Source organism: Oryza glaberrima, chromosome 2 (assembly GCF_000147395.1).
Source record: "Oryza glaberrima chromosome 2, OglaRS2, whole genome shotgun sequence".
In the NCBI taxonomy this organism is placed as follows: Eukaryota; Viridiplantae; Streptophyta; class Magnoliopsida; order Poales; family Poaceae; genus Oryza; species Oryza glaberrima.
In genome coordinates, this window is record NC_068327.1 from 28,430,888 (window position 1) to 28,450,984 (window position 20,097).

Consider the following 20,097-nt stretch of genomic DNA (forward strand, 5'->3'; position numbering starts at 1 on the left):
TGCTTGCCGGTCTGACCATCCCGGTTTTCATTCGGTTATGTAGAAAATTGTCTAGTTTAACCAATTTTTCGCGGGTCAATTATATCATTGAACTAGGCATTGGTTTTGATTTTTTTTTTCTGGTTAAACGAGCGGACCGATTCTGTTTAATAACTAGGCATTTTGTAAGTTTATCCAGAAGAATGGCATATCACGAGTGACGGTCCGTAAAAGCACCAAATAGTTAAATTCCCCGTCGGGAATCATACTTATTTGGATACACACAATACTCCTCAAGTTACTATGCAAGGTCCAATCGTTAGAGCTCGCGCCTGACAATTGAATTTACAGGTAAACTCGTTCCTAAATATTTGTTAAATATTTGTTGATGTGATTTTGAGAATAGATTGTTACATACATGCCCGGGCCAACACGAAAATACATGGCCTATTTGACAACTTACACGAGGATTTGGCAAATTTATAGTCATTCTTCTTGTGCTAATGAGATCAATTAAGGCACTCATCGCACCTAATCCTATACTTACATAGTTCATCCCCACTAAATGTAGTTAATGCTATTTCTCTTTTCTCCCATTAAGCCATATCGTTCCAATTATTTCTAGCCTTTTGATGATAAATCTATGGTTTAAATTGTCTCTTCTTTCTTCTCTCATAACACCATGCAATCTTAATTATTTTTAGACTCAAAATTCATAAGTATCAATTTGTTTTAGTTTTAATAATTATATTGCATCCTGTTTGTACATATTATGTAACTTAATTCCCCGCAGTAACGCGGCAAGGTATTCATCTAGTTAACTTGATTAGTGTAGAATTAAAGGAAAACTACCTTTTCTTTAAGGTGTTTCCTTCCATAATAGCAATTACGCTCCAGCCAACACTAAAACAAATAACACTCTTTTCCCAAAAGTAACATGCAAGTACAATATAATCTAAAAAAACATATGTATTTTCTTCTTGTTTTTATTATATCAATTTCAAGTAGCGTTGTTCGAGACAATTTTTTTTCAATATGTAGAATAAGGATAAACCGATCTCACGGGGATATGTGTTGCTTATCTCATTGGTGAAAAGGAAAATATTTTTCTCACTAAATCAACACTAGTTAAGAGAGTTAATTAGGAGAAATTAATCTCAGTTGGTAGAATTTCTCAGCTGGTAGAAACAGATAGAGGTTGATATTTCTGGAACTACATCAGGTGGTTCTAGCATCAACTCTAGGGGATCCACACCCCACTAGGAGTCGGAGTTGACGTCGAGTCAACGGGAAAATATCCTCGAGGTATGCCATACGACAATTTTCTCTTTCTTCTTAGGCACAATTACACCAGGATACTTGGCCACCTGGGAATATAACATATACATTTTCTAACATTTGATACATTTTATAAAAAAATATTTTTCTTTTTACTTATATGTTATTCTAAATTAATATTTTAATCAAATAGATAATTATTTGTTTCATAGTTCCTATATGACAAGCACGAAAAATTATGTTCTAAGATTTAAAATTATAGTAAAAATATATGGTTGAAATTGTAATATATGTGATTCACATTATACATTTTGATTTTTTTTCTTGGAAAATGTCGCACCAAAAAATATAGCTAGCCACGATTAATATTACTCACCGATGTAAGCAGACTACCAATAAAAATAATATAATCAAATCGTTTCTTCATTTGATTCAAACTAATATAATCAAATAATATAAATTTGTTCTTTACCATAGTGTAGGTAAAACTAAAAATTTACCACATTGATTTTATTTTCTTTGGGTACTTTGGTCCTGTTTTTTTGGTTGGGGTGTTTGGGGGCTCAATCTCCGCCGATGCACCCAAACATGCAGCCATTCATCATCGACTCATCGTCGCTTATTATTTACTTTGTTGAAAGGTTCTTGCAAATTTCGAAGCCACAGGACATAATAAGCTGAGTAGATCTACAATTGTAAAGTTGTTCAAGCTGATATCGTGTCATATCGGTTCATATTCTGGTTCATATTCTGAGCAGTACGCACTGTCAAATACAGTGTCACAGTGAAGACTAAATGTCAGCCTCTGTATTTGCTGTCTTTTGGTAATGAATTAAGCACTTCGATGCTACTACAGGTGAGTAGCTTCTTGCCAACCATGCACGAAATCATTTGCAAAATATTTAATGTGAATTCTCTTTGCACTTCCTTCAGTCGGTACACGTCGTTCCCAGAAGAAACTACGAGTGTGCATTTCTTGCCACAATGTACGGCAATCTAACCATAGAGTAAACTTCCTACTTACTGATAAATTATGACACTTCCTTGTCACCATTTATCAGAACCTGGAAAGTTGGAAAGAAACTAAAGAACTTTGGAGTGTGCTCAGCTCCATTTGCATGACGGTGGAGATGGTTTTGTCAGATTCAAGATGGGTTCTTCTTTTATCAGTCTCAAGTTGGATATGATAGAGTTAGCTGCAAGTGTGTTTCCCTATTACAGCCGATGGAGAAAACCACAAGGCCAATGCCACAAAACTGGGTGTCATAGAGCAAATTTTACCTAGTAGAAATGGGAGAGGATCCCTCTCTTTCTCAAACAAACCAAAAAGAAAATCCTTGTCACCAGGATGTCATGTTCATTTCCCAACGCCACATCATGTCGAAAGGGAGAACAAAACTCAAAGAAAACACTGGAATTTCTACGCAAGAAACGCATGCAAAAGAAAAACATTAGGAGAGTCAAGTTTAATTTACCAAACTACCTTACCAAATATGTCACTACATTGTACACCTAGCCTTGAGCCAATGCTTTGCAACTTTTACTGATGCTATGCGCATAATGTTCCTATAGTTGCAGTTGCAGCCAGAAAATCACCATCAACCGCTACTCAGCTACTTGGGGGCAAAATGTTAGCTTTTCTTCCCCTGTTATATTTAACCACAAAGAAGAGGTAAAAATACCTAGTGCGCCTTCCATTTTCTAAGTAGGTGATCGTGGATATGTCCTTTATAAACCTTCATCAGACATTGCTTCAGCTTTGACATTGTGGAAGAGCTCAACTTGATACGACGATCAATCATGTCTTCTGCATATTTACATGCCTCGGGTAACCTCTCATCCTTTAGCTTTGATACGAGCATGTTCCCACTCTCCTCCAATGGTGGAAGCCCATTCTCCAGCATGCATTTCCACAACTTGATCCCTGAATCCCAGTCTCGTGTATCCAAGAACATACGAAGCGCGAGCGAACAATTTGCCTCATTGGGCCAGAACTCGTTCTTGACCATCTCGCTAAATATTGCCGACGCCTCCCGGAGTTTCCTCCCCTTCAGCAAGAACTGGAAAACCATATTGTATGTGTCCGCATCTGGAAACACTCCATCAAAGGTCATCTCATCAAGGTACTCAACAATCACCTCAGGATGCCCAAGAGTGCCCTGCAGCATGATCATTGTGCTATACATTTCCTTATCTGGGATGAGTCCCCGCCTTACGACAAAGTCGTTCCAGAGCACCACCGCGCCGCGCAATTCACGCGCCTTGAGGTGTGCGGCCAGTGCGGCGCGGAAGAACTTCTCCCCAGGTGAGCACCTCTGCCGGTGCAAGATAGCAAGATAGTCCATCGCATCCATTAACGCTGTGGAGGAACCACTTGAAATCAGTGTAGTGAGGAAAGAATCATAGGCAGGAACATTGGCAGGATCGAATCCGATGACGTGCCGCATCTCGTCGAACACCTCGCGTGCAACGTGAGGGTCGCCGGCAGCCTCGCAGCCCTCCAGAAGGATGGCGTAGGAGTCGGCGTCGGGGCGGGTGCCGGCCTCGGCGCGCGCCACGGGGATCGCGGCGCGGGCGTCGTCCAGGCGGGAGGCGCGGCAGAGCGCGGAGAGGAGGGAGTTGAGCGCCGGCGTGTCGCGGTCCATGCCGTACATCGACAGCTCCACGAACGCCCTGAGTGGGGAGCTGGCCGGGTTGGCCGCCAGGGAGGAGAACACGGAGGCGAAGGTGGCCAGGGAGAGCAGGCCCTGGGTCCGCATGGAGGAGACGGTGTCCCACATGGGCTCGAACAGGCGGTTCTTGCCGAGGAGGTCGACGACGAGGTTCCACGAGTAGGGGGAATGCTGGTGGCGGAGGTGCCGGTGCCCCGCCCATCGGAAGAAGGCGACGGCGGCGCGCGGGTGGGCGTAGGAGAACCGGAGCACCTGCTCGACGTCGGAGGAGGTGACGCGGACGTCGGCGTCGTCGAGCGCCGCGTCGACGTCGGGTGCCGAGGACGCCAGGATCTCGCATAGGAGACGGATCTTCGGGGGCAGGTCGGGGGCGTCCCTGTATGTGGGGAACGCCGGCGCGGACGGGTCGCGGGCGCGCTTCGCCGCCGGCGAGGCGGCGGCGACCGAGTCGGACGGCCGCTTTGGCCGCTGGTCAGGCATCGCCGCCGCCGCCGCCGCGCCGGGGACACGAGGGCTAGTGGTGGAATTGGGGGAGGAGAGAGGTGGCCAAAGCCCAAAGGTGGGGTTTTTGCCCTATCCCAAAGAAAAGAAACTTTCTTTTCTTTATAAACGGCTGAAGCAGCGGGAGGCCGAGGGGGCTCGCCCACACGCGCGGCCGGAGACCCCGGAATCCCAATCGGATCGCGAGGAAAGCCACTGAGAGAGTGTGGATGGCTCCCTCCTTGCTCGCCTCGGCGGCGAGCCAAATCCTCGCCGCTCCCCGCCGGGGAGGCCGCGGCCGGCGGCGTCTGGTCATCGCCTGCTCCGCCGGTGCCGGTGCTCCTCCCAAGCTGGTGACTTTCCTCGGGAAGGGCGGCTCCGGGAAGACCACCGCGGCCGCCGTCGCCGCTCAGGTGAAAACTTTCTCTCTCCATCGATTGCGTTCGTCGTTATCTTGATGGAAAATTGTACTAGTTTGGTGTGAGCTCGCTGTACATTACTTAGATTTATTGTAGTATCATTTATCGATCATTAGCCGGGATGCTCCATGAATTGAACCGAGTACAATGTAGCATGACATTAGGTAAAATTAAATGGCGAGTTCATATTGCCGAAATACTGAATATGTTCTGATGGTTGTATCAATTCCTGGTTAGTTGGTTCATGAAAGAATTGCCTTTAACTTGTTCTTTTCCACGTTTTAGTATTATGCAAGTGAAGGCTTGAAGACATGCTTGGTCATACAGTCCCAAGATCCCACCACAGAGCAATTGATGGGTTGTAAGATCGGTAACTCGCTGACCGAGTGCGCTGCCAATCTTTCCACCATGAAGCTGGAGACTAGTAAAGTAAACTACTATCTTGAAAGTGATATCCTCTATGTTTTAGCTATAGTTATATCATAAACTGGAATGATATTCCGATTCATGATGCTGAAGAATGTTGTATGGTTACATTGTAGATGCTGCTTGAACCCCTTGACCGGCTAAAGAAAGTGGACTCGCAGATCAATCTTACTCAAGGAGTCCTTGAGGCGGTAGGCAATTTAACTTTGCTGTATTATGGGACATGAGGATAAAGCAGTCATTTGGATTGATGATTTTTCATGGGATAGGTTGTAGGGGAGGAGCTTGGAGTCTTACCCGGAATGGACTCGGTCTGTTCAGTGTTAGCTCTTCAGAAGCTGCTTAACTTCTTTTCAACTCAAAGGAATAGTTCACAAGAGGAATTTGATGTGGTAGTGTATGATTGCAACAATACAGAGGAAATTCTACGGCTAATTGGTGCTACTGAGAGAGCAAGGTATAGGTTTTCCTTGCTCCAACTTCACCTTAGCTTCCCACAGGAGATAGTCTCTAAACTTAATGCTGGTGCTACACAAAAGACAGGTCTTACTTGAGGTATGTGAAGGATCTAGCAGAAAAGACTGACATAGGAAGACTGGCTTCTCCTTCCGCGATGAGACTAATATACGATTCTGCAAGGCCAAATGGTAAAACTAGTGAAGGAAGACTGAGTTCAGAGTTATGGAATGATATTGAACAACTTATTCAGGTTAATTTTCCCGATTTAGTTCTTTTGTGCAGCAACCTAGTAGATATGTGTTCAACTAGTTAGCTGAAATCTGCTTTTTTTTTTCTTTTAGAGAATATCGGTTTGGTTTGCCGATCCCTCAAAATTTGCATGCTTCCTCATCATGGACCCTAGAAGATCAATCTCTGTATCTTCTGCATTGCGATACTGGGGATGTACAACTCAAGCTGGTGGAAATATATGTGGAGCATTTGGTTATACTGAACAGCGTTTCGAAATTCACCAAGGAGTTGCAGAGAAGTTTTTGCCGATGACTTTCTCGTTTCTGCCATTTCTGCCAACTGATTCTTCAGCAGACTGGAGCAGAGTGCTGAATTCTTTGAGCCAAAATGCAAAAGATTTACTGAGGAATACAAGCAACAAAGTATACCCTTCAGTTAGTTTTGATTCTGTTCAGAAATCGGTGACCCTTTTCATGCCGGGCTTTGATAAGTCTGAAATCAAACTATATCAAGTAAGGCAGTTACCAGTACTCTTTCTTGATTCAAAGGAGCACATCATCTCAGTACTACTCATCTCTATTGGCTGTTTTCGACAATCTGTTGTTTTGTCTGAAAAATGCAGTATAGAGGTGGATCAGAACTACTGATAGAAGCCGGCGACCAGAGGCGCGTCGTAAAGCTGCCGCCGGCGATGCAGGGCAAAGTTGGTGGCGCCAAGTTCGTCGACAGGAACCTCATTGTTACCATCCGGTAGCAGTGCGGACCAGCAGTTGTGTAAAATCTGTCAGAAGAGACCCAAACTGTTACAATAAATCGGTAAGTTAAGTCTTATTTAGACGTACTGGGTCTGATCGTATGGCAATATTCGTTATTTCTTTGTTGCAAAATGTGTAAAAAGAGCAAGATTTTTGCAGTGTCATTTACAGAAAACGGAATAAATCAGCACCAATAATCTGTCAAATCTCCCAATTAGCACAAATTCCTTCAGTTCCATGCCTACAGAGTTGCCGTCTGCATGCCTGCGTGGAATCATCTGAGCCGTCGATAACACGGATCTATTGATCCCTCTGCATCGCTGTGTTCCCCTAACCCGTTTTCTTCCCCTGCGAAGAACACGCTGAAGAAAACGCGAGAAACTACCAGAAAAATCGCGTGTTCGCGCGCTCCTCCCTGCGAGTCTGCAAACACTTCCCGCATCCGGATGCAACCAGACGGGGAGAAAAACCGCAAAGGAAATGTCCGTACACGCGTTCTCGATCATTCTCGCGCGCCACCGTGCTCGCATCTATAAAAATGTTGACGAACACTCGTGCATGCCAAGTCGGAGTGAACTCGCAAGATTCACGCGAAGAAGCTTAGAAGGAGAACATCAACAATGTCTTTGGTGCTCTCGCGGATGCTGCTCGACAGGTTCTTCCCCGGCGCCGGCGGCGTCGTCGCCGGTGAAGCCCGGCCGCCGATGGACTGGAGGGAGACGCCGGTGGCGCACGTGTTCGAGATGGACCTCCCCGGGCTGGCCAAGGACCAGGTCGCCGTCGAGGTGGTGGACGGCCACATCCTCCGCGTCCGCGCCGGCGGCGAACACGAGGACGCCAATAACGCAGCCAAGGCGGGGAAGGCCAGCGGCGAGGAGGAGGAGGAAAACGACGGCGTGAGGTGGCATTGCAGGGAGAGGGCGGCGGGGAGGCGGCGCGCGGCCGTGACGCAGTTCCGGCTGCCGGAGGACGCGGCGGCGGACGAGGCGAGCGCGCGGATGGCGGACGGGGTGCTCACGGTGACCGTGCCGAAGCGGAAGGGCAAGAAGCGGCACGCCGGCAACGGCAAGGCGGCCGGCGACGACAAGCCAGTGTGCTGCCGCTTCTGGCCGTGACACCGCCGAGGCCGCGGCGCGCGCCGGCTCGTGTGCCCGCGTCGCGTCGCGTTGAGTCACCCGCACGACACGAGCCTGTAGTAGTACATGTCAAGCCTACCCGTCAAAAATCTTGTCCTTTCGCCATTGGAATTGCCGTGCCATCATGGCGCATGAGTGCACTTGTACAAAATATAAATTGGGCCCTGTTTACTTCCAAAGTTTTTTTCTAAACTTCTAACTTTCCATCGCATCAAACCTATCATACACACATAACTTTTCAATCACCTTGTTTCAATTTCAATTAATTTTTTAAACTTCAGCGTGAAGTAGACACAGCCTAGGTGAAAATGGCGATCTCTGCATTTCTGTGTGCTTGTGGCAGTGAACTCAGCGCATATGGTTTGGTTTGCGACTTGCCGACTTGTGACAGTGACTAGTATCCCCTACTGCCTCCTCTGACAACCTGATTAATTATTCCAGATTTTTCTTGTTAACGAGATGATTTTGTGCGTGAAATGTTAGTTAGGTAGCGGCTCATTCAATTAACGTGGTTCGTCGATGGTAGCTGTCCTTTTTTCCCGGCCATGCGCATGACGAGCCCCAGCTAACAGCAGAGGCATAAATCTGGGCATCGCGTTGTCGTACGGGCGCGCGAGAGCGAGACGGGACGGTTGCCGCGCGACGCGATGCGCGATCCCTCCTCACGGCGGCGTTGGCCGGGGTGGGTGGTGGCGCCGTCGTTTTCCGGGGGAATTATTTGCTCCTCGCAACGCTATCCGGCCGCATAAAGTCGCCGCATAACCACTGTTCGCTGGTACTGACCTAGCAGGCAGGCAACTAGGCAAGCCATTTCATCTGTTCCTCGTGGACCATTTTCGTGGCATTATCAGGTTCAGGTATTTGGCCATTTTCGCTAGGAAAATACTAGAAGAGCGGTAAACTACTACTCCAACCTTGCAAGACGTAAAAAGAAAAAAATCTTGTGTAGCACTGTAGCCTCCTATGCGAGTAGAAAAATATTTAATGTAAATCTGAAAACTACCATATAATATAAAAATTAACATTTGAGATTTGTTTAAGAGCAAAAGTTTTATCGGGAATAAAACTTTTACTCATAATGCCTTACATCTATTTTCATATTCTACGATAATTTTTAAGTTTTCATTAGAATAGGTGGACCATGTGTGTTGATGCGGGAGTTTAGTATGATAACACTGAGTAAAAATAATCTGTAAGATAGCTAGATACTATAAACTTACGTAAATTGATGTGGTTTATGATAATTCAAATTCAAATAGTATGTAGAATGATGATTCAAATGAAAAGTAAGGGCATGTTTGGCTTGCAGGTACAACAGCTGCCTGTAGCCAGTCGTGGCCGGCCGCTGCTTTTTTCTGTGCTTGCTTCACTGTTCCTACATGCTATAGTGCTGCTGCAGCTGAACAGACCCTAAGTTGATGTGGCTTTACGAGAGAAGAAAATGAGGGAGATAGTTTGGATCATAGATTAATCATCTAAGGGCTAAAAACAATTGAGGTGATATGACCTAATAAGAGAAGAAAAGGAGGGAGATAATTTGGACTATAGATAAATCATCTAAGGACAAAACAATTAATGTGATATGATTTAATGAGAGAGAGAGAGAGCACATTTTAACTAAATTAGGAGTTAGGATGAACTATATAAGTATATAAGATATTATAAAAATGATCAAGAGACATTGAAATATTATGCGAATTATGTGAGATGATGATTTAACAAGCTTGCATTTGAAAAGCTATAAAATTTAATAAATTATAAATAATATAATATGCTTGCATGATGTTTAAATATAATAATTGTTAATGGATGATGATGTGGCATCTTTGCATGTTAAGCTTTAGGATTTAGTGGACTTTATAGTAAGAGAGGATAGGCTGTTTCCGCTGCATAATTTTCCGAGTTATGTTGGGATTAAGATCCTCTAACTTACTTCTCTCTAACTTGTGTCATTGATATGTGGCCCTCTATATAGTAGGCTCATATGTCAGTGACTCAAAGTTAGAGAGAAGTAAGTCAAGAGGATCCTCTTCCGTTATGTTGTATAGAGCTTAGAGGTGGGAAGGCATAAGCTTTTTTTTTAAAAAAAAAAAACGAGAACGGCAAGAGGATTGCCGATTATATTAGAGGGAAAAAAGGCATAAGCTTTTTTCAGAGTGCTGTAAAATTAATTATAATTGAGCATGCTGGGGAAAATTAATTGTGGGTCTAGGATGTTGGAGAGTTCGCTTTGCTCGTTGGATCATAACAAACATTTGGAAACGCATAATGAGTAGTTCCACCCGAATTGTTCTGTCAACCAATTCTTTCCGTTTAAGTCAATCCCTCCTATATTTTGTAGGAAAAGCGATGGGACTTGAGCTGCCCCCTCTGTTCAATGATCAGTGCACAACTGCGCAGCAACTGGGATCTCAATAATGGTACAAGATGAAAATTGACAGTAAACTTATTCAAGTCAGGTTGTCCTCTGATTTGTGTGCAGAACCGAAGTTCTGCGCCACGTTACCAAGAAAAATGATATGGTGGACAAACTTGATAAAGTGATACGCATGCTAATGTAGAGGACTACATCCGACATGGGTTGACCATGATCTCGCAAACAAACAACGAACAAGGATGGAACAATGGTATTGGTAGTTGATAGTCTATAAAGAAAATAATCTAGTCCATCTTGCTAGATACAACCTTCTACTGTTCTACATACTAGCACGAGACAAACCACTGCATGCACCAACCACCAAACACTGATCCATTTCAGCCATCATGTCCTTGCCAACCCTGGATAAGTTCTCTGAAAATTCGTTTACTAACTTCAATTTCTTAATTTGCTAAGAGTAGTAGTACTACCTAAGAAACAAGGTGCAAAAAATACGACAAAAACAAAGACATGAAAAGGTAGCCGGATAGTAAATGCTAATGAACAACTACTAGATGATCAAAGATATTCAGAGAATCAGAGTGATGACCGTAAAAAGAGGTGCCAACTTCTGAAGAGCATCAAGCTAAGCTTCCATAAACTCTTTTACATGGTACTGATACTGATCAGTGATCACTAATCACTACGCACACCAAAGGAAGTAAAAAAAAAAAAGAAGAAGAACAGATCATCAGAAGCAGAGACCTATTACTATGTCGCAGGAAAGCAGAGGAAGGCGGCTGGCTAAGCTTTGGCTCCAAAAGTTCAGAGATTTGCTGCAAGCCTGCGAGAGAGCGGGTGTACGTGTCGATCTCCGGCTAGTAGCCGCCGCCGCTGCCGGCGTTGGCCGCGAGCTTGATGGACGACGGCAGCGGGCTGCGCAGCGGCGAGCGCGGCGGCGGCGGCTGCTCCAGGCGCCGCCCCTCGGCGTCGTAGTAGATCACGCCGGAGAAGTCCAGCGGCTGGCACCGCTCCCCCATCAGTATCTCCTTCCTCCACACCCCGTCCTCCGCGCGGAAGCTCAGCTCCGCCCCGGCCTTCCTCCTCCTCCTCGACGACGAGATAGCCTTCTTCCCGCCGCCTCCGCCGCCAAGGAACGGCACGATGGCGCGCGACGAGAACGACGCCGCGATCCCCTCCCGCGGCCGCAGGTGCAGCCGCCGCGCCGCCCGCGACAGCCGCCTCGCGCACGTCCCCATCAGCGCCGCCACCGCCTGCGCGATGCTCATCCCCATCGCCGCCGCCGCCGCCGCCTCCTCCTCCTCTCCTCCTCGCGCTCTTGCTTCCTCTTCGAGACCTTGATGGCTAGCTTAGCTTCTCTTCTCTTCTCTCGCGCGCTTCTGCGTCTCCTTCTGCGCTAGCTCGCCATTCCCGCGGGTATTTGTAGCTGGCGAGCTGGTCGGACAAGTCAAACAAAGCCGGTTGGGACGGTGTAATTAATTAATAATAATCATCACTTAATCACCCTGTTCATGCTTGACTGATGCGGTTAGATGACCTGCTTAGCTAGCTCGATTGGATTAATTTAATCTTTTTATTCGCTAATGGATGGCTGTGGCCATACCTAGGTGGTGAGTAACCTTGTGTCCCTGAACTACACGTACTTGCGAGCTTATTTAATGAAGTGAAAATGATGGATTTGTGCAATTGTGTGCTTGTGGCTGATGAATTTACATGTCAAATTTGGCCGTTTTGACTGGTGCGTGTTGGTGGCAGTTGAATTAAATTAAAACCTAAGCCGCGCGTAACCTTGTTGATTGAGATTTGAGCTTGGAGACGGTTGGGGATTAAGAGAGATAATTAAGGATCCATGGTAGCCTGCTAGGGGTTGTGTTGGCTTGGCTCTGTACTGCAAAAGTGCAGAGAATGAAGGGGTATTAAAGGAGATGGCTAATCAGAATCTTCCAAATATCATCGTGGTACTATATAGACCTATAGAGAGCATACACTTGGGAAGAAGGTAATGTGTCAGTATTTGGTACTAGTACATGATTACGAACAAGTGTATCCATAATCCCACTTTGCCTGTTCATAATTAAAATCCATAATCGAGTATTCCCTCCGTCCAAAAAAACTCATTCCTAACATCCAAGATAAAAATAGTGAAGCATGAGAATAACCAAAATGCTATTAATCATTGAAAAAGGTAGTAAGAGTGATAGGTAGGTAAAAGCTATTGAAGGGATAAAGTTTCTCGTTTTACATGCTGAGGGTAGATTGGATGGTATAAGTTAGTTTTTTGTGAGATAAAATTTAAAATCTAGAAGTTGAGTTTTTTTTTGAGACGGAGGAGTAATCCTATATATCTATAAAATTTATCCCCACTAAATATAGTTAATGATAATTCTCTCTTCTCTCATGAAGCCACATCACTTTAATTGTTTTTAGCCTTTGGATGATTCATCAAGGGTGTATAATGTATCTCTTCACATCACCTCAATTGTTTTTAGTCTTTGGATGATTTAGCAGGAGTGTAAATTACACATCTTCCTCCTAAAGGCACACCATACAACCTAATCATTTATAACCTTTGCATAATTGATGAAGTTACAAAAATATATAAACATGCACATAAAAATAGTATAGTAGGTAAGAAAGAAAATTTTAGAACTCATATATAATATATTATCACATAATTCTCCCGCAAGAACGCGCGGGGTACCCATCTAGTTATATATACAACTCTGACCGAAGTGAAGGAGTTCGGTCAAGTTGATCGAAATCATCGGCTCGATCAAATGCTCAATAAACAACAAGTGCTACCAGTCAATTGGAGCGAAATTAAAAATAAATCAGTGTGCACACACCTGCTGCTACATCTACAAGCATAATCATATCGGCTAAACAGAATTGAAAGAATCAATCATGACACGCTCATCATGATTCGTGCATAAGCTAATCCAGACAGTTGTACGTGCACCGATAATCCTCCCTCATGTTGATCGACAGATCTACTCCTACCTACCAACAACGTCAGATCGATTAGCTCCCCGAGTGCGCCTGTGCACTGGCCGTCGTACGACGAGTATTCGACCATCCGAGCTAGTAGCCGCCGCTGCTGCTGCTGCGACTGTGTGCGACGTACGGGTGTTGGATGCGCGTGGTTGGGGCGGCCGGAAAAGCGCGATCGATCGAGAGATCATCCAGTGGCGTTGCGAATTGCGATGCACGCCGCTAGCTGCATGCGTCGTGCGAGTGCGCCACATCGCGGCGGGCCGCGGGGGCGGGGGCGCACGAGAAAATGCTCGTCGTTTGCTGTCCATTTCGAAGCCCCGGCCGGTAAAGTTGGCCAACATGGTCAGCACATGTTGGCGTTTCCGTGGTGGAGGGTTGATCTAGCCCACTAACGCTAGCTAGCAAGCTTATCGCGTTCAGAATTCGGGTCGTGGCAAAAGTTTCCCTTCCACTGCTCCATGGTCATTTGAAGATAAATAAAAATCTTTGGGGATGTTTTTTTTTGCCGGAATAATAGAAGGAGGTCATTCAATGTAATTAAGATAGGAAGAAAATATTACAAGAAAAGTTTTACATCGACAGCTGACTGTCGAGGAAGGATGTGCACCAGAGCACACGCCTCGAACCAAGTGCCAACCACCCAAACACACACTATAGAGAGGGAAGCCAAGCACCGAACCGGCCATCGCTATGCGAGACCAACCGCCACCTGGCCAACAACACCACCACGATACGAAGACTCAAAAACGACGCCCTCACGAAGGTCGCGATGCTGAAGACGCCGTCGTCATCCGTCCAAAGAACTGGACTAGGTTTTTGCCCAGAGCTCCTTGCCGAGGGAGGAGGGATACCTCAACAATGCCCCCAGGAGGGTTACCACGCCCGAAGACGTAGTCATTGTTGGCTCAAAGACTTGGGCTAAGCTTTCGCTCGGGATCCCTACCGCCGTGGTCCGTCGCCCAATCCGAATCCACCATCTAAACATCGGCGGCACATGGCTTCCACCACACCCGACCGGCGCCCCTCCGTCGGTCAGCTTTCAGTCCTGCCAATGACAAGACTGCCACCACCCCGCACCGACGCCCCGCCGTCGGCCGACTTCCTCGAACCACCAACCCTGAGAGCTGGTCCAGGACCCCTCCGTTCCACCACCCGCCGGCCTCCTCGCCAGATCTGGCCGAAGGAGAACCGGGACTAGGTGGCATTGCTTCGGCAGCCTGAGCTTTCCCGCTGACAAGCGGCCGCCTCAATCCAGCCTAAAAACTCCTCGCAAAGAGGGGGAGGAGCTCTAGAAAGGGTGAGGGTGCCGATCGGCAACGAGGAAGACGACCCACCGCCGCCAGTTCCCTTTGCACCATCTGGGCCTGCACCGACACCGGAAATGCAGCCGCACGCCGCTGCCACTCCAGGCCGGCCGCACGCCTTCCTCGGCCGAGCCTCACGCGCGTGCCAGCCTCTGTTGCGGCCTCCACTGCGGCCTTCTCGCGCCGGCCTGCGCTGCCTCCGCCACCGCGACCTCCGCCTCCGGCCGCCACCGCGTCCTCCGCTGCCTCCGCCACCGTGGCCTCCGCCTCCGGCCGCCACCACGTCCTCCGCTACCTCCGCCACCGCGGCCTACGCTGCTGACCGCCACCGCGTCCTCCACCGCCGTCGGTCGCGTCTCCACGCACGCCGGCCTCTCACCGGCTGCCGCCAGCCGCTGCCTCCACCTCCCGTCGTCGCGCACGCCGGCCTCCTCCACTAGTTGCTGCCAACCGCCAGCCACCGCCAGACGCCGCTGCCTCCACCTCCTGTCGTTGCCGCCCAAGAGCGGCTTGCTCCAGCCAGCTCCGGCGTGGAGGCGCCGGATCCACCCGCGGGGAGGCCGGATCCGGCCGCGGCGGCGCCAGATTCGCCGCCTCCATGCCATATCTGTGACGCCTCCGCACCGCGCGCTGGCCCGCCTGTGATGCGTCGAGACGGGGCACCGTCGAGGTTTGGCCTCGCCGCCGCCATCCCGGCTGGCCGCTCGGTTATCCGGCGGCGGGCTCCGGCAGCGGCGAGGGGAGGGAGAGGGGGAGAAAGTGGCGGCGGCGGCTCTAGGTTTTCCCCCGTGTCACCCGCGCGTGGGCGACGCGGGGGCTAAGCTACCGGAATTCTTTTCAGTCAAGTTTTATTTGGCTAAGTAACTAATCTTTGGGGATGTATCGCATGAAGCTGGGATTATACCTGAACTATCCTATTATAGAGCCTCATCCGTTACCCATAAGTTTATTATAAGCCATAACAACTTATTAGCAATTAAAAAAACCGATTTCCTATTATAGAGCCATTTTATAAGCCATAACAACTTATTAGCCATCAGAAAAATGATTTTCGAAAATTTTTATATATGTGTTTTTAACAACTTAAAAGCTAATATTAAAAACAAACTAAGTTGAACATATCTTAAAATCAATTCAAAATTTAAATTTTGACTTTAGTTTTAGTTTTTTTAGGGTAACCGATGGGGCAATAATTGGCATCGTTTTTAATTACAGGCGCAAATATAAGTTGAATCCACAACAATCAGCTGCCACATTTTACATACGTCCCACACGTCTCGCGGCCCTCGGATCGGCTGATATGCACGCACAAGTGACTGAACATGTGGATCAGTGGATGCAGCGACAGGCAGGACATAGAGCGGCCACTACTACTAGCTAGTGGCCATTATTGACGTGCTCTGCTCTTACCTCATCACATTCTCATACCCCAGTACGATTCCTACGAACACTTTTGCCTTGGGTAAGTGGTGAGTTGAGTGATCTACAGATTGACAGCACCGTGTCCCTCAATCAATTTGCTTTCGCCGGCGCCACCACTTGCAACCGCGGCGTGGCGTCTCTCTTCTTGTCTGCATTCTCGCACTTGCACAGTTGCACCCTCTGGGAAAGGAAGCACGAGGGTGAAAAGATCTCCTCGCTTCGCTCACTCACTCCATGCTCATCGGTTTGTGCATGGATCATATCTTCTGATCTGTAATTGCGTGGACACTTCGAGCAGTAGTGGTTGCAGACTGGGAGGGAATGTGCTCGCAAGTTGCAGTTGCTGATGATGTGGGAATGTTCAGAAAGTGCAGAGACACTTTCGAAGTTTTGATAGGCACAAGACAACGATCGATCACAGTATTATTCTTAGAATCTCTAGTTGTGTACTTCCATTCAATGTTTCAGTTGTTCTCTTTGGGTAGTTTGCTCTTGCACGTAGCAACCAGAAATTGGTTAACCCTGAGCTGAGTGGGGTACTGGTGTTCGCCTTGGTACAGAACGTAACCATCTTGCATTAACGAATTAGGGATAGGTAGGGTGATCAATCAGCATCCAGGACTTATTTAGCAACACTGTTTTCAGAATTAAGGTGTGAGTACTTCTTCTCTGCTCTGGTATATGATCAAGCGTATGATGGGCCAAATTTAATAGGTGTCGTACCGGCCGTCGTACATGAACATATATTTGAAAAAGAGGTTGTTCAATTCACTGAAACTCTGAAAGACAGACGAATCTTCTAAGCAAGCATATCGATTGATTGTTCGAGAGGAATCAAATGAGCGTGCACTCAGAGACTTTGGTGTATACTTTCTCAGACTAAATTTGATTTAGTCTTTCGCTAGCTGCAGTTGAGCAATTCCAGTATGTTGTCGTTATCAGTGCAAGTCATCTGTGCGTGCAAGTAGCGAACGAATTTTGGTGCAAGTGCAACCTTGTATGGGAGTATTTTTTTCCTTTAATTTTGACCCAGTTCTTTCTTTATTAGAGGATTAATAAGCTAAGAGAGGATGGCCCTGTCCCCTTGACAGGGATGCTTACTGGCCGTTCGGTTGCCATGTAAAGGAATAGAGCGAGCTATGGTCATATAATCTACATTTCTTTAAGCAGTTTGATCATAAGAATATTGAATTTTTTTCCAGAAATAAACAAGAGTCTTATGCATCATTGTATTAAGAAAAGTAAAGTTGATACAAAACGAACCGTACAAAAACAAAACCAGAAGGAAGAACATGAAGAAGAAAAGGGGGAGAAAAAAGAAACAGCACAGTTGGTCTATTCCTGTGACTGAAAATAGGCGGCCTAAACTCTGGCACTATATATGCTGAGCTGAGGCCGTCCTAGCCACAGCCGCCACAGCGCTGCCTCCTCCGCCATTGCCTTTGCCACCTTGGGCTAGCTCCACTCCATCTGATTGAACACGTGATTGTTGTGCTCATTCCATATCATTCAAGCTCCGAGTGTAACGACCGTGTCAAAATCTCTCCTCTGTCCTTTTAGGATCTTTCTCTGGCTATTGCAAAGCCGGAGGTGGAAGGAGTGCCCGTTGATTGACATACAATAACACTGTCGAATTGCACCAAGGACTGTACACAAAAGTTTTTAGGATTCCAGAGAGACATCTAGGATGTGGTAGATAGTCTCCTCATGTTGATCATAGAGAATGCCATGATCCGAGTGTGGTAGCCCAATGTTGCTTAGCCGGTCAACCATCTAGCAGCGTCATAGTGCCACCAACCATAGGAAGTAGCGACAATGTGGGGGTGCGAGGGGTTCTCCAAATCGATAAGGAGGAAGGACACACCCTAGAAAAAGGCCTTGGTAAGCCGATCACAAGGAGTAGAGACATGAACTCTCCCATTTCCAGACGAAGGAGTCTAGCTGGCAGAGAGGCTACCGAATGACCTGATCCACAACCAATGCTACAAGTATTCCAAGATCGCTTGCACACCGAGGGCATCACAGATGTCTCTAATCCATCTGTTACCTTGTATCGCTTGAGCCACCATCCTACGGCATTGGGTGTGTGTGGGAATACGATCGTGGATGGTCAGTGGTAAGGAATGGATCTCAACGTCGTACATCCAGCCTTTTCCTCCCACAATAGAGCCAACTCATCATTACCCATGCCCATGCAACAGGACGTGAAAACCAGTGCGAAATCGTGCTTCTTGTTCGAACAAGGTATCATGAGTCCCTGCCATGGTTTCTTCGGTGAGGTTTAGTGCAACTAGCCAACCAGATTCAGCATGATGTGAGAGCAATAAGGTTGAGGATGACGAGATCGCCAAAATTTGTTTGGTCATAGACTCAGCAGTAGCCGCCCTGTGCATTTGATCTACCTGCCCAGTGGAATCTATAATGGATCTTGTTGATTCCCTTGATTACCCATTTTAGGGGTTCCACGCCGACCAAATGGTAAATAGATATGGAACTCAAAACTACCTTCATTGTGATGATCTAGCTTATAAGAGCTATTTACTTCGCTTTCAGCAATCGGCACACCACATAATCAATGAAAGGTTGTAAATCTTGCTTCCTTAACCTTTGAGAATTGAGCATAGATCAGGTGGTGTGGTGTGAAAGGTGTTCACCCAGTCTAAGTAGGTTCGAATCCTGAACCCAGGGCACAGCGGGCAGCTAGGGCTTGAGCCCTAGGTTTGCCTCTAAAATTTTGTTAAATCACTATATAAATTTTATAGAAAACAAACACTCTATTAGTTGATCCATATCCTAACCCTAGTCTTCAAGAATTCTGACTCTACCACGCTGAATCCAATGTGTTTCTTATGAGGTTTCTTGTGCCCCCTTCTTCTTTACAAAATTAAAGTAGCTAGTTCATCCTAGTTATTCCCTTGAGAGGCATATCGAATATGGATTCTGTAGATTAGAAACTTAGGCAAAGGTCCTCTTGCTGCTTGGAAATCTTTCGTAGGAACATAGAGATCCTCCAAACGAGCAGCTGCAGGCGTGCAGGCCTCTTGCAGAATCGGAATATGGTTCACATACAACGCCTTTTGCAATAGTGCGTAATGATCCAACAGCTAGTACTAATTACTCAATTTGTGCTTGGCCATTGATTTGTAATGATAATCTAGGAGTATATGCGACTGTGGCCGGTAGTGTGCGGTGATAGGCATCGAAGAATAAGAAACGACGTAACAGAGAAAAATGAGCGTCTAATAATGTGGCCCCTTGACACCTTTCGGCCAGAGAGTTATTTATGTGCTTAATCGCATTCTGAACCACTAGTCCGGGGCTCTACTTGCAGCGATTAAGTTGACTTGGGACTGTTCGATGTGACGCGGCACGGCGGTGATGAGCGGGCCAGCGTTGACTCAACACCTACAAAGATAAGAGAGATCGATACACTGTCGATTGGAGAAGAACAGTCAGCGCGACAAGGGTAGCCACTCACTCAGAGTTTCATACTCAGATGATACACTGTCGAAGGAGCACATCTCGTTGCCCCGGCGTATGGGCATATGGCCGTGTGTCCGTGTGTCTGTGTGCAATGCCCACCTCACGTCTCTCGGGCCGAAGCCCACGGAGGAAGGAGAGAACGGCAAAACAGGGCCGGTGGAACGAGGCCGGAAAGAAGGGACGCGCGCGATTTCACGCGTATCTCCGCGATTTTCCCGTCCCGCGCGCGACGACTCCCGAGTCACATGGCGTCACGGCCTCGCGACCGTGTTTGCTTTTGTGGCCACCGCGCGCGTACGGCGCTCGGCACGGACGCGGACGCGGACGCGGCAACCGAGCCGCAGAAACCACACGGAGAGGTACGTACGCGAGGCCGCGAGGTCGCAGCGTTGCACCGGCGTTGGCCGGATCGCACGGAGAGGCTCTGCACTGTGAGGAAGAATGTGCCTTCGCCGATCGCTCTCATTCTGGAAAAGGAACAGCGATGTACACAACTTTCTAGAGTCTGCTAGGGCATCCGAAGACTGGAGTCACCAAATTGTTGCGCGCACTGGTAAATTTTTAAGGTATCGGTGAAAGAAAAGGGTTTGCGGTTAAAGTGAGAGATGCTCATTCGACGACCCACAAAGAGTAATTTAAAAGAGGAGATTTAATTAGTATGCATGTTAGTAATACTTTGTCA

General features: G+C 47.1%; 4 protein-coding genes across 5 annotated transcripts; 2 read left to right on the plus strand and 2 right to left on the minus strand.

Annotated features, from left to right (window-relative positions):
* Positions 1–1,782: 1,782 nt before the first annotated feature.
* LOC127763114 (pentatricopeptide repeat-containing protein At1g77360, mitochondrial-like) lies at positions 1,783–4,488 on the minus strand. Its single transcript, XM_052287730.1, has one exon. The coding sequence runs from the start codon at positions 4,407–4,409 to the stop codon at positions 2,940–2,942; it is 1,470 nt and encodes a 489-aa protein (XP_052143690.1). The 5' UTR covers positions 4,410–4,488; the 3' UTR covers positions 1,783–2,939.
* A 53-nt stretch (positions 4,489–4,541) lies between these two features.
* Positions 4,542–7,000, plus strand: LOC127763115 (uncharacterized protein At1g26090, chloroplastic). 2 transcript variants are annotated; one of them, XR_008015677.1, is made up of 8 exons: positions 4,542–4,822; positions 5,114–5,257; positions 5,371–5,445; positions 5,524–5,711; positions 5,798–5,963; positions 6,055–6,456; positions 6,567–6,760; positions 6,859–7,000. XR_008015677.1 is itself a non-coding variant. In XM_052287731.1 (7 exons), exons 1-7 carry the CDS (start codon positions 4,640–4,642, stop codon positions 6,696–6,698), a joined length of 1,290 nt encoding a protein of 429 aa, XP_052143691.1. In that variant the 5' UTR covers positions 4,542–4,639; the 3' UTR covers positions 6,699–6,999. The 2 variants fall into 2 exon arrangements, 1 of the variants encoding a protein (XP_052143691.1); XM_052287731.1 differs by having other exon boundaries at positions 6,567–6,999.
* Positions 7,001–7,248: 248 nt separating this feature from the next.
* LOC127763116 (17.8 kDa heat shock protein) lies at positions 7,249–8,251 on the plus strand. Its single transcript, XM_052287733.1, has one exon. The coding sequence runs from the start codon at positions 7,320–7,322 to the stop codon at positions 7,812–7,814; it is 495 nt and encodes a 164-aa protein (XP_052143693.1). The 5' UTR covers positions 7,249–7,319; the 3' UTR covers positions 7,815–8,251.
* Positions 8,252–10,742: 2,491 nt separating this feature from the next.
* LOC127763117 (uncharacterized) lies at positions 10,743–11,603 on the minus strand. The gene has a single exon (XM_052287734.1). The coding sequence runs from the start codon at positions 11,484–11,486 to the stop codon at positions 11,070–11,072; it is 417 nt and encodes a 138-aa protein (XP_052143694.1). The 5' UTR covers positions 11,487–11,603; the 3' UTR covers positions 10,743–11,069.
* Positions 11,604–20,097: the final 8,494 nt, after the last annotated feature.